The following is a 13,961-nucleotide window of genomic DNA, read 5'->3' as shown; positions in this document are numbered from 1 at the left end:
ACACACACACACACACACACACACACACACACACACACTACTATGTCACTTTGAGCTGTCATCCATTCCCATGGGCCAATCAAAAATAGCCACAAAATGTTATTCATAGCCCAAAGAACTACTTCAAATTCTAGCTACTTCAGACATGTACAAACATGAGGAGGCTTTGTTTAAATGCTGTGAAAAAATAATTGTCAAGGCTGAGTTGAATAGCTGGCCTGAGGGGCACTCATATGATTTTAAATGACAAACACCAAAGCCACATTTTTTTTCTTTCCTATTCATGTTATCAGTCATTGTCAGCTGACACACTCGTTACATCTATAAACTGGTAAACCACAATCGTGGGAATTACGGCTCTATGAAGGGAGCCGGATCCTTTGGCTCTGTTCCATCTTTTTTTTTTTTTTAAGGGTGCATGGGTTATTGGGTTTATCTGCACAATAATCACAAGGATAATAGAGATCCAACAAATACGTCATTTCGCATGTGTGCTCTAGTTTTAGCAGCACTAAATCACACTTATTACCAGACCTAATGACAATGATCTGCATTGTACACATTACACAGGGTGACACCATATACCGCTGGTTTGTCAGTGAATTTACACTCTGTGTGAAATGTATTATGTAAATAAAGTTGCCTTCAATGCAATTCATGCAACACTCAACTGACACAATGAAAACAAGTATACTGTATGATAAAAAAAAAGTCCCTCATTAAGTTTGCAAACGTAACATCAATTGTATGAATGACATTAGTGTGCATCTGAACAACGCTGATATGACTGTAATGTTTGGGACTTCATCCAATAACACAAGGCGGAGTATCGTTCTCTTCCTGGAAGATAGCCAGTGGAGGCCAATCAACAGATCGGCCATTGAAAGGCCATGAGACAGTTAACGTCAACAACACTTTGAGCTGTGTGAGGCTGAACAGACTTCCTACTAGCACCCTCCTCCACCTCCCCCTCTCCCATTTTCCTCACTCGCCTTATATTCCCCACTCCATCTACCACCATCACACACACATACACACGCACACGCACGCACACACCTGCACCGTCCTTTATCTCTCCTTGTACTCATTGTTTCTTGTCATCAAGTCGATCTCTCTCATCCCGTCTCCCCTTCAGTACCTCATTCCCATTTCCACCTCCTTTGTACTCTTGGCTCACCGATTTCACATCATAAACCACATTATGTGTGTGCGCTTTATGGGAAGAGGGAGAGGTTCGGAGGAAGAAGATCATTGATAAGTTTGTTGTTCCTGTCAATGTTCCCACAGTCCACGCTGCTGCTGAGAGAGGTGGGGACGGAAAATGCACTTCAACCAGACACACACACACACTGCACAACGCACGACAAACCTTGAGCAACACTAACACACACTGACTGTCTGTGTGTGTGTGTGTGTGTTTGGGGGGGGGGGGGGGGGGGGGGGGGGGGGGGGGGGGGGGGTCAGTGTGGCAGATACCTCCTGTCATTGACTATATAATCAAATGCAGAGCTGGCTGTGATATTTCTGTCCCCTGGCTCAGCAGAGGTATTGGCAAACACTCTGGACTGGCAGTTTGCTGCTTCGCTTCGTTATTTCCAGAATCAGCTAGTAATTTCGAGTGGTTACCAAACACAACCGTGCACACAAGGATGATGAGCTATTCAAAATACAGTGTGGACAATAAAAACAGGCTTACACCTCCACCACTTCTTTGTTTACAACCTCGACTTTGAATGTTACTGATCAAATCGGAGCAGAATCTCATCAGTGGCTTCACTATGGAGCTTTTTGTGCCTTTTTTTTTTTACTGATTTTATTATTGCTCCAAAAATCTACCTGAAGAGGTGATTTAACACAGATTGAACTCTCAGTAATGGGGCATGTTGTTTGAAAAGATGAAGATGAACAGATCTGAAGCTATGGTTTTGATGCTGCCTTTGCCTCTTCTCGACAGGTGGATGTGTTTGCCTGGCGTAGGGGCGCTGCTGTGTAAACTGTGTGCAAAAATAAATAAAAGCTGTCACGTGAACACATCTCAGAGCAACTGTAAGAAGGTTCGAAGAGAAACACTTGATTTCTGGAGCTTGCATTTACTCCTTTGATATTGTGCTAGTCAGCTGCACTGAAGGAAAGCCTCAGTAACTCTACAGTGACGTAAAATCAATCAGCATGATTGGGAGTGATGGGATAACAGGGTCAGGGTACCTTGTCCAGGGTCGCCCTGCCCCCATAGCATTTGGTTGGGTGTTTTGTATTTAACCGTACTATTTCTGCACAATAAGTATGCATTTTGTTCCCCGAGTAGTCACAGTGGATTTAATCACTTGACTGATGGGTTAGTTATCAGGAAATGGTTTTTAAATTGAGCTACAAAGAAAAGGATGATTCGATCACTTCTTCTAAACTGAAACATGTCTCTGATGCTCTGATCCCGCACCAAGAGGACAAAAAGAAACACCCATCAGCAAATCACATCCAACACGGCAATGTCAATCCCTCGTTGAACATGACCAACGTCGAAATCTGCGCTCAAGGAATTGCAAGTTGCTTGGCAACAGCTACACGCAAGGAGAAAGGTTGAAAATTCACCACAAGCAAATCTGGAGTAAAAATCAATGAAGTGTGGCTTCATGGGGGTTAGGTCTTAAGATGTGGCAGCTCTCTCTTGGGTTTGATCGACTGCTACCCTGTGACACACACCGGCGCATCCCTGACTGCCTCTAAAGTTCACCTTTCTAAAATGTTAACATGTCTATGTAATATTCAAAATGCAACCAATGAGTGCCTTCCATAAGGGTGAGGCTGAAATGATGACTTGGCCATGTGTTAAGGGTTGCATCAATGTTTTTTTACATGAGCAATAGTGTATTCAATAAACACTACACAATGAGCCAATCTGATACCAAACGGATGGGTAAATAAAGCGGACAAAACCAATGTGAGTAATCAGCAATCATCCAGTTAAACAACAGTATACTGTCACAAGTGGTGTTTGGGCTCTGCCAAGTTCTTTATTATGGGGATGATGAAAACCAGGTTAAGGTCATTGCTATATCTAGGTTAAAGTGATGCAGAGGAGGAGGAGGAGCACAAAGGCACAGAGAGAGAAATAGACACTACTGCAGCAAGCAGTCTGGTCCACTAACCTCTTCTGGATGTCTCTCCTTCAGAAGAAGAGGGTGCAGTATCCTGTGTCCTCACTACTTTAAAGCCAATCAGTGTAATTACAGGCTCGCTCACTGTTAACTAGCACACACACAAAGAAAAAGCAGCACACACACACACACAAACACGCACACACACACACACACACTCCACTTGAGTTTTCTTTTCTCCAGAAACTTATACAATTGTGTTATGTTTTGAGCTTTACTTTTGTTTTAACTCAATCTACCTGCGTGAGGACAGTAGCAAAAGCGCTGATCCTCCGGAGCTCCCCCGAGGAACGGACACGGCTAATAACCGGGATTAGGTTTGAACCGTGGAGGCGAAACCGACCTGCTGACCGTTACTTCTTCTTCTTTGTCTTGTTTTTCTTCAACGTTCACCTCGAGAGAGAAAAAAGACGTGGACGCGGCGGCCGGCGGGACGTCAGAGAAACAAACGGAGAGGAGAAGTAGAGGACCGGATGCTCGCGTGCTCCCAACAGCTGTAACGGGAACGGCAGCCTCTCACTGGGATGACATTGAGCTCCTTTTACGCGCCAGCTTTTCCAACCGGCGGTCCCTCCTCCCTATCCTCTTCTTCTTCTCTCCCCTTCACTCCTCTCTCTCTATTTCTCTCTCTCTCGCTCTCTTTTTTAAGGCACGCGCGTTGAATAATGCAGGGCTCGCGAGGTCCCGGGAGTGTTTTCTGTCCCGTTCCAGAGACAATCAGAGAGCGAGCTGGCAGCGCGAGCTCCAGCCAAGCACAATGAGGCCGGCCCGGATGGATCAGGTTACCAGTACTGCCTTTCATTCATTTATTCAGCTGCAAAACAATCTGACTGCAGCCCAGCCAGCGCCCCCCCTCCCCGTCTCCCCCCCCCACCTCTCTGTCTCCCACCTCCAGCTCTACCTCCCCTTAGTCAAATGTGCTCAGGTGGCATTTTTAGAGGAACAACAAACTCAGAACACTCCAGAACAGGCGGTGGCGGTAACTAAGTAAGCTAACCCACATATAGGCCCTACTCCATTTACTCTGTTGCACAGTAGGCTAGGCCTGCAATTTAATAGTACATTATATTTAAATGATTTATATTTATGCCACTTCCAGCTGCTCCGTCATATATTTAAAGGGGCACTCAACTCGGCCGAATATACACATAAAGTCCAGTACACTTTCAACTTGCATCATGGGAAGTGTAGGATCCAGTGTTTTGGGGTTGTGACTCATGGGGCTAAAAGTAAGATACCTCTGCCTCAGCTGCACATATTTTGACCATTTTATTGTTTAATCTGTCTTTCTTAAGGCCCCCAGCTTTATGGAAGTGTGACACTAAATGGCTAGAGTAGCCTACCCCTTTAAGAGTGAAATAGGGTGCCATTTAACCCATTACATTGACTGTTTTCATAGCTACTTTTAAGTAAGATTTTACTTACAAAACATCATCCGTTAATAAGATATGGTGCAATGTTCTATGATGCATCAGTTATAATCATGGATGTACATTTATATAATAATAACACTCAGGAAACTCAGGAACCAAGGCAGAATTCTGCATAATAAGAAGGTTTACTTTTAAATACTTTAGTACATGATGCTCACGATACTTACTTTTACTTAAATACAACTTAAAGTGGTATGGAGTATTTGAAACTCCATACCAGTTCCAGTATTTTTTTTTTTAGCATTGCTACTGTTACTTAATTAAACGATCTGACTTCTTTTTTCCACAACTGAGAAAAGGAGAAAGTCTAGGACACCTACACTACACAATATTTAATAAAACATAAATACCGTATTAAAGTTGTTACCATAGATTAAAATGTATAAGCGTACAGTAAAAGTAAAGACTCACTAGTTCCCTTTAGAAATAGTATAGTGGTAAAGAAGATAACAATGTAACAAGTGTGAGGGAAAATTAAATTTACTGAGGGCAATAAGCATACAATGGGTAGCTATAAAATATTATAGAGACACTGTAGCGGGAGACTGCTAAACAACTACGCACCTGTAGAAAAGTAAGAATGCGACTGAAGGCCCCCCCCCAGCAGATGTAATTCAAACAGTCTGGAAGCACGTACAGTACACTCTGCAGGTGCCTGAAGTTCACCACGAAACCCAATGAGTCTCACTTTAAGCAAACACATTAACACTAACCTCTGCTCCAAATACTTAATTGATTTTGATTAGTGGCGATGTTGCTAAGGGGCACTAAGCTATCTGACACTATGGAGCACCATGCTCTCTTATTTCAGGAATTCTAGGAATTATGTGGGCATTTAATTTCCTGATGTGCACACTTTCCCTAAAGCTACATGTACATATTTTTTTAAATTATTAGCCTGAATTTCATCTAGTCTAACAGTGCACTATGGCAAGACTTGAATGGCACAGATGTTTCCAGTTGAGAAGAACTCAGATGGTACCTGCCCACATTGGGCAGTGGTGGCCTAAAGGTTAAAAAAGCAAGCTTAGGACTGGGCAGCTTCCAGGTGTGAACTGTGTGAATCTGTCGTCGTTGCAAATGAGAATTTGTTCTCCATCGACCTAACTGGATAAATAAAGGTTAAATAAAAAGTATAAAAAAATCTTAGCACTATGGTTGTCTTGTTCTTAGTATAATCTGTGTATCATCTTTTTTACCTCTGCTTTTCCTATTGAAGTATTTAATAAAAAACAGACCAGTCTGACACAAACTCATAAACTAGACAAACAGAAATTGTTGCTTGGAAGCCTGTAATCCCAGTCTCCTAACTGCATAACAGCATCCTGAAAGCTTACCTGGAAGATAATGAACTGGTGTGGCCCCTAACTCTTTTGATGTCAAACCAAGCTTTCTGACAAAAACTGTGAGTACAACATGGGCAGAGCACAATTTGAATTTTTCTCAGCGAGTCACTCCGGCATCGAGTAATGCTGCTCATTAACTATACCCTCGTAGCCGAGCTGCACCAATCACATCGGTGTATCTGACATAATTTAATTTTGATTTAATTTTAATTAGTTTAATCTACCAGTTAGCTCCGCTGGTAGCTGAGCGTACGGGGCTTTGGATACATCACCCCATGTGTTGTTGTGATTGGTTGTAGTCTTATCCAGTTGCGGGCAGTGAGATTTCCAAAATGCACGCTTGGTGCCGCTCCTCGTGATGGGCCACTTCCATTACTCAATGCCAGACCCTTAATCTTTCGGATTTGGGTCTGGATTTCCAGGCTACCATTACACAAAAACCCACTCAAACGGACACAGACTACTCACCATGGCAGTGTGAGGATGCCTGGTCGGCATTGAAGCTTGAAAACCATTTGCCGTTGTCATGGTAATTGCTGGTGTTTCGCCGTAGCCTATGATTAAAAAAAAAAAGAAAAGTTATTGTTACCATTGATATCTTGGATTATCATCTTCTTTCACAATCTTTTGTACCGGTGGGTGACCTTTTTGGCATGCAACATGCAGCTGACCTGTACATGTGATTATATTAATAGAGATGTGCATAACAGGCTTTTGTGGTGGATTGTAACTCAGTGAACTGCTAACATCCCTTATTCAAGTCAATTATTATAATTGGGAGATTTTTTTATGTGACCAGAGCAACTGTGCTTGCTTGACAGATGTAATAAATCCTTAGTTTCCCAGAGAGTGTTTCACTGCACAGTCTGCCTGTACTTTTATCTTGACTCTGTTCTTTTCCGCCTGAGTGACCCAGTTCTACCTCGAGGAGTCATGTTCATATGGTTCCATATATCATCACTTATCAACCTCAACCTCCTGATACCCACACTCACTGGGACTGAAGTCATAACACTGCTGTTAGAGGACAACATATCAGCATGAATACTTATACTTAATACTTCAGCTACTACCATCACCACTGCTACTACTACTGTGCTGGACAGCTGTCACAGTGTAGCGGCAGCTGTGGTAGTAATGGCCATTGATAGAAAGTAACTCAGTACATGTACTCATATAATACTGCACTTACATGTACAGTATTTTAAGGTCCATTTACTTTGCTTCAGTATTTACATTTTACGCTGCTTTACACTTCATCTGTACTACATTTCAGAGGCAAATACCGTACTTTTTACTTCATTATGTGTCTGACAGCTATAGCAACCGGTTACTTTGTAGATTAATATTTAATATACAAAACATATAATTTTATAGAGTACAGATGAAACTACCCAACATTAAAATGTTGCTTAAATATTAAAGCATGAGTAATAAGTAATAACTTGTTGGGTATCTGTAAATAACATCACAGAGTGAAAAGCGCAATGAGATAACTGTTGTTGTGATTATAGATAAAATTGAATTGAATAAATAATAATCAAATAATTATGTGTATACCATAATATAACACTGACATTTGACAATTTTTAAGTAGTATTTTATACATGTTATCACTTTAATTAATTCTGAATAGTTCTAGGAATAGGAATAGAAGCGACAGGAGTGGCAATGGTAGTATTAGTTGTAGTATAGCAGCAGTATTAGTAGTATCAGCAATGGTAATTACTCCCTGGATCCCAGGAAAATGAGACCCAGTGTGTGCTGTAGTTCAGGTTCACTGTACATCTAACAATTCAGCTGGCATGTCTGTTGCACCTTCATGTTGTACCTCATTATTTTTGCTTGAAACTATTGTTGTAGAGTTCTAGAGTTGTTTGTAGAGCTAGAGTTACAGGAGTAAACCACAAATCAATGTTACCAATCACAGCTAAATCAGTGCTGTGAGTTACTGTGCATGCGGCCTAGAGCACTCCAAATCACGTTACAATGCACGCTTACAGTGATACAAATTTTCCACTGTTGTGTCGATTATCATCCTGTCATGTGTGTGTGAGTGTGTGTTTGTATGCGTGACTGTATAACAGTTTTCTGCAGTCATGTTTTTGGTGAAAGACAGCAGGCTGTCATTGTCTTAAGATAAATCGATTAGTGCTCATTTTCACGGAAATCACATCCTCTGTGCAGGAAGAGTGTGTGCATGTGTGTCAGTTCTGTTTTTCATTGTGACGTATGGAACACAATCATTTATCACCTGGTATTATGTCCTCTGGGGAAGAGGGCGTCATGTTTGTTTCTGCCTTCTCCAGATCGTATGTGTGAGATAAACGCACATTATCAACGGAAGGTCATTGCACAACTGCTCTCTATGTGTGTGGTTTCAGAAGATGTTCATGTCCTCACAATATGTCCATAGTGCATTGTACGTACAGTACATAACGCTAATAGTGTTATCCTTGACAGTGTCCATGAACAGGACTCTGTGTTCATGCAGCGTGTTTTTTAATGAGTGGGAGTCTCAAACAGTACATGTTAAGTGTGGTGGGCATATTGCTTTTTTTGTTGTCCTCTCTGTTCAGTGCTGTGGAGTTATCAGTGTTATTATTAAGGTTAGATGATTGAGTATGCGCTGAGATGATTTCTTGCAGTACCTACTATTAACACCAGGAGGATGCCTCAGGGCTCCTGCAAACTAGGGCATTGGGGCATCCAGACTGATCCGCTATCTATTTATCTAACTGTTTAGCTACCTATCTTCTTAAACACTTACAAGTTTTTACCCTCCTAGGCTCCAACCCATTCTGTATTTTTTGCAGTGTGTAAAGGCCACAGACGCAGTATGAGTCCCTGCAGGAATGCTGCAGTAATATTAGAGCCATTTTTCATGAGCAGTGGTTGCAGTCATACTGAAAGAGAGAGCTTATTTTGAAACGTTGCACTACATTCCAGGAATTATATAGCCATTCTTTTTCATTATTATTATTTCTAGTTTAAACAGACCGATACCATGTTGCAATTGAGCTGTTTTAAGAGTTAACCTACCAACATAAACAGTTTCAGGCTTTAAGCAGTCAGTGTGCGGCTACAGAGCCTTGCCCCTCAGTGTTGTACTATTAGGCCACTTTTTCACATTCATGTACATTCATGGACATTTTCTATATTCCATTGGCGTTTTATTTTGCTTTTTTTGTCAAGCATTTATTGCATTATGCGCTATTTCAATCTAGTAAATAGTCTGAGGTACTCAGAATAAAGAAGGTCTTACTCAGTAAATCAAAGCAGTAGTTGTGTTCTTCCAACTTGCCATGACTGGTGCTTTAGTCTTGCTCTAGTTTGTTTGTTGGCTTGACTGAGCTTAAATAAATGAGACTTAAAAGTTGTATTTATTATATTGGGCATAAACAGAAAGTTGTATGAGCTGATATTTCATATCTGAATGATTGATAAACTGACTGCATTTTTATCCTATGTGACCTTTGAAAACCCTCTGGACAAAATATTGCTTTCATTTAAGTGTGAAATATGTGTGTGCATGTGTGTGTTTGTTAGTGGCAGTGGGTATTATAACAGATAGGGGGGTGCAGTAAGGATAGCTTGTGATCTGTTTGTCAGCAGCCAATGACAAAGTGAATGTTAGAGACAGATGGAAAGAACAACAAGCAAGAGACGGCAGGAGGGCACTGGAGAAACTCAGCTTTATTGACCGAAGAGAGAGGATACAGACATCAGAGAGAGAGAGAGATAGAGAGGAAGAGAGAGAATGAGAATGTGACAGAGTGAGTTGTCATACCCATAGAGAGAGAGAGAGAGCAAAAGAGAGAGAGAGAGAGAGAAGTGTGAACAATAGAAAATGGCTCCTTTTTGTTTTAACAGTCCATACAACCATGAGGGCAAGCAGACAAGAAAAAAGAGAGACCCCTACAGAGTCAGAGGAGTACTGCAGCCGTGGCAGTGGGGCTGGTAAACTCGACAAGTCTGTTGTTCACGCACAGCTCCTTGCATTACATCAAAAACACGCACACACAAATCCACACAGGCTAACTGGATTGGTCAGGCTCCATTAACTTGAACTCAGCCATACTCTTTTCTTCGTCTTCTTCTTCTTGTTTGTTAGTTTTCAGATTGTGATTGTATTTCGGTTTGTAGGTAAAAACAGTTAAGTGCTTCTTTGTTTCGTTTTACACCATGGAGAAACTAACACTACACTTTTGAGGATACACTTCTCTGCCTAGCCTCCTCAATCTTTGAAACTAAACAGTCATGCAATTAATATGTTTTGGCAGATCTGGGACACCGAACAGGACCTTAATAATCGTCCCCAGCATACACAGGCCTTGCAGTCTGCAAATAAACCTAATGAGGGAAAATAACTACGACAAACTGCTCTGAAGGACCATCTTGATATTGCTTCCGCCCTCCCCATGAGATCTGTTGTGCGAAATTTAAAACCAAGAGAGTAGACATGGTGAAAAGTATAATGATTTTTTTTTTTGTTGGTAAAATTGTTATTTCGCTGATGAAATTCAACCATTGCTAGCTTTGACTAAAACACATTTTGAATTACCTATCTTAAGCAAATGAAGTCAATGCAAGTCCCATGCAAATCCAATGGTAATGTTAAGATCCTGCCTCTGCATAATGTTTTAAGATCCTCAGATGCCTTGGCGGCCAACCGTAACACATCTGGAGAAGGACAGCAGCCGCTAAGAGTTGAGAGAAGGTGGTGGTGGTCAGAAGAGATGATGTGTGGGGTTAATTGTGAGACTACACACAGCAAAGCAGTGAAGGTAAGAGAATGAAAATATACAAAGCTTGCATTTGTAAACTGATACAGTCGTCATAGGGCAACAAAGGACATCGGAACAATGTCTAGTACCCAGAATAATCAGAATTATCTCTAGATCTCTATATAGATGTGGAAAATAAAATCATCACTAAATAGAATATAGAGCATATTTACATTCTTTATCTACACAGGAAACTAGACCCCGGGCGGGCCTGGTGGTGGCCAATCACACAGCCAGCTGGACTGACTGACAGCAGCAGTGGCCAATCACACTAAAGCATGTTGTGTTTGAAGGCTGACATACAGGTCTGTACCGACAGGACAGCTTAGAGGTGGAATTGTGTAGCTTTGCACAGAGCCATGTAAGGAGAGAATGGATTTATCCAGAGACCTGTCAATGCTGGAAATATGTTACTTGTTGCCAACAAAGACTGTTTCTATCTTTCATTATTTTTATGGGTATTATCAAAGTTAGTACACAGTGCATAGAAATATGTTATGTTCTCTACTCTATTGCCAGGACCAGAAAAGAAATCAAACGCATGGCTGAGGTACTGCACACTGGAAAAAGGTTGTTGAGGCTCTTCCGGTCACTGTCACTTTTTTCGTTTGAATTTTTTCCATGATGCATTTTTGTTGTTGATGTGAATACAATATATTAAGAGCCAGGTTCGGTTTTGAGCCAGTGAAATCATGGCCACATCACACAAAACCTGAGCCACATAAAGAACACCAAACTGTATTATTTGGATCTGAGGAGCCTCTCTAACCTCTTTGTAAATGTGCCAACGTCTTCCCCAATCCCACATCTGGCCCATATACGGTAACTTCATTGATCTTACTCTAACAACCGGTATGTCTCTGCAGCGTACAATGGCAAAGTTTAGTCACTAACTCTCCAAAAATCTATTCATAAGATGCCTATTAAGCACCACCAATCTTTCTATTCCACGTAACATCAAAGACACTTGAAATGAAGCAAAAATCTTTCCAGAGCATCCATCATCATTCAGCAGAATGAGGATGATAACTGCTTTTGAGGGCTTTTTCTGAAAAACCTGTCAAGTAAAAGCCCTCCAGTGTAATATATATGATGTTATAATGACACCCAGGCCACATTATTTGCAGCACCCTTGTAAACGAGGGCCTGGCTGGTGACTACAGCGTGAGCTGGCAGTGTTTTCAGTCTCTTAGAATTGTAAAGAGTATAATGGATCTCTGGTGGCATTCGGCAGCGCTGAGGGGAATTTAGTGGACAAAAAGATGAACATGAATTGCACATAATCTTTCTTTATAAGCTCATTTGAGCCCAACTGTCATAATTCTGTAATATGATAGTGCTTGTTAATGTTCATTATTCAAAAAGGTGTGCCCTGCTGTTAGTGGTAGTATATGTTTGTTTCCATAGGTGGAAATACATGTTCCTTTGCTGCCAGCGTGTATTCATTAAGCTGGTGTTAGCTTCCTGTGCTCTATAGCCTAAAGACACAATGGAAAAGTTGGCTCTAAAGATCCTATTGGCTGCCAGAAGGTGTCCCACTGCCTCTTATTGGCTGCTGAGTTAGGAAGTACCACAATAGGAGGAAATGGCCTCAGCAGTGGAATAGCTGGAGTTAATGGACAAAACGAGAGAGAAAGAGAGAGATAAGGAGAAACAGAGAGTCCTGTTACTACTAACTATGGTGTCAAAAACCTCAGTTTCCCACGGAAACCGTCGTCCCACAATTCCATGGCCATTCAAAGTTCAAAACAAAAGAAGAAAAAAGTTCAGATAACAACGGCAAACTGAAACAAAAGCCTAATAGAAACTTCTAATTGTGTCTATTTTTTTTTGTTAGGACTATCAATGTGAAAGAATGAAGAGGCACATAAAGAAACCAAGGCAATGAGTACCCTCCTCTCCACCCTGGTCAGAGAGAGTCGGTACAAGGAAGGGGGAGAGGGCTTGTTTGAGTTCGTAGGTTGGGTGTGCGGTTGTTTATGCGTGTCTGTGTGTGTTTGGAGACAACAGGAGAGAAGCTTTCAAGCAGGGGGGTTAGAGAACAACAAGTGCGAGGTGACAGAATAGAGAGATTTAAAAAATGACTGAGACTGTCTTTTTGAATGTCATATAAACTGGCTTATTAAAGGGTGATGATCTGGTAGATGGTCCAGATATACTGTGTGGCTAGACAGCATGGCATTGTGACTGATTGTCCGTAAAGTCTTATTGGCCACTGAAAGAAGTTTTATATTACCTGGTTTGAGCTGGTTGCCAACTACAACAACAATGTTCACCCTCTTCATGTCTGTTTTTACCATTAATATAGCAGCGTGACACCAGCTTCATTCTGGCTTAATTTGAATGTATGAATGAGAGTGTGTCTGAGGAGACAGGAGGTGCGAAGGCAGAGCCTCCATGTTGATAGAGAGGGCAACGAAAGAGCAGAGATGTGGAGGTAATAACGTAACTGAGTCAAATGTCAAAGGTCAGACAAGAGTGTGTGTGTGTGTGCGTGCATATGTGTGCCAGCCGATCAGTGTCCAGAGGAGGAGGAGAAGGAGGAGGAGGAGGAGTAGGGCGGGGCTTCTGTTAGTAACCATCCAGAGACAGGAGAGAAGAGAGGGATGTTGTGGGTGATAATAAAAGGGTGGAAGAGGGGGAAGATTCAGTCACATGAGGATGCAGCACTCGCAGCGTTTCCTCTTGTCTGTACCTGTGGCGGGAGTGAGGCCGGGTGGGGGGGGCACGGTGGCGTCGGGATTGGCTGGGGGCGAGGAGGTGCTGTCGGGCTCACGGCCGTCAGATGACAGTTCCGTGCTGACGGCCTCGGACGTGGCCGGCCGCCCCGACACGAGGTCGGCCGCCGTGCCATCGATGATGGACATGTCAGTGACCGTCTTCTCCCTCAGCGACTTCTCGTCGTCTTCGTCGATCAGAACCACCTCGGCCTTCACGGCGCCGTCGAAACCTAGCAGCCGCCTGCTCTCGCTCGTGTCCTCAACGTCCTGGTAGCCGAGGAACACCATGGTGATCGGGTGCTCAGCGCTGGCCTCGGGTCGAGAGGTGAGCTCGGCGCCCGGGTGGGCCGAGGAGCCGGGTTGGGTTGTGATTGGAGCGGAGGGGGGGATCATACCAAGCCGGGTCTCCCTCTGGAGGGTGACCTGGGCTGGCGGGCTTGAAGGAACGGATGGCGGGGCGCAGGAGGGTGGAGACAGATCGTCAACATCTGCTGGGGAAACATAAGCCTGCGGGGCAGCC

At 42.6% G+C, this 13,961-nt stretch overlaps 1 protein-coding gene across 3 annotated transcripts in view; it reads right to left on the bottom strand.

The window, feature by feature from the left end:
* Positions 1-13,961, bottom strand: part of palm2akap2 (PALM2 and AKAP2 fusion) — a 104,854-nt gene that overhangs the window by 26,089 nt on the left and 64,804 nt on the right. For all 3 annotated transcript variants that reach the window (XM_032538968.1, XM_032538969.1, XM_032538970.1), the window contains 2 exons: positions 13,417-13,961; positions 6,403-6,488 (listed from right to left, as the gene is read on the bottom strand). The exon at positions 13,417-13,961 is cut by the window's right edge and continues 289 nt beyond it. In XM_032538968.1, coding sequence (XP_032394859.1) covers positions 6,403-6,488; positions 13,417-13,961 — 631 coding nt within the window. The remainder of the gene's footprint in view (positions 1-6,402; positions 6,489-13,416) is intronic.

Source organism: Etheostoma spectabile, chromosome 16 (assembly GCF_008692095.1).
Source record: "Etheostoma spectabile isolate EspeVRDwgs_2016 chromosome 16, UIUC_Espe_1.0, whole genome shotgun sequence".
In the NCBI taxonomy this organism is placed as follows: domain Eukaryota; kingdom Metazoa; phylum Chordata; class Actinopteri; order Perciformes; family Percidae; genus Etheostoma; species Etheostoma spectabile.
The sequence above is the reverse complement of the archived record's forward strand: the minus strand, read 5'-3'. Positions and strand labels throughout refer to the sequence as shown.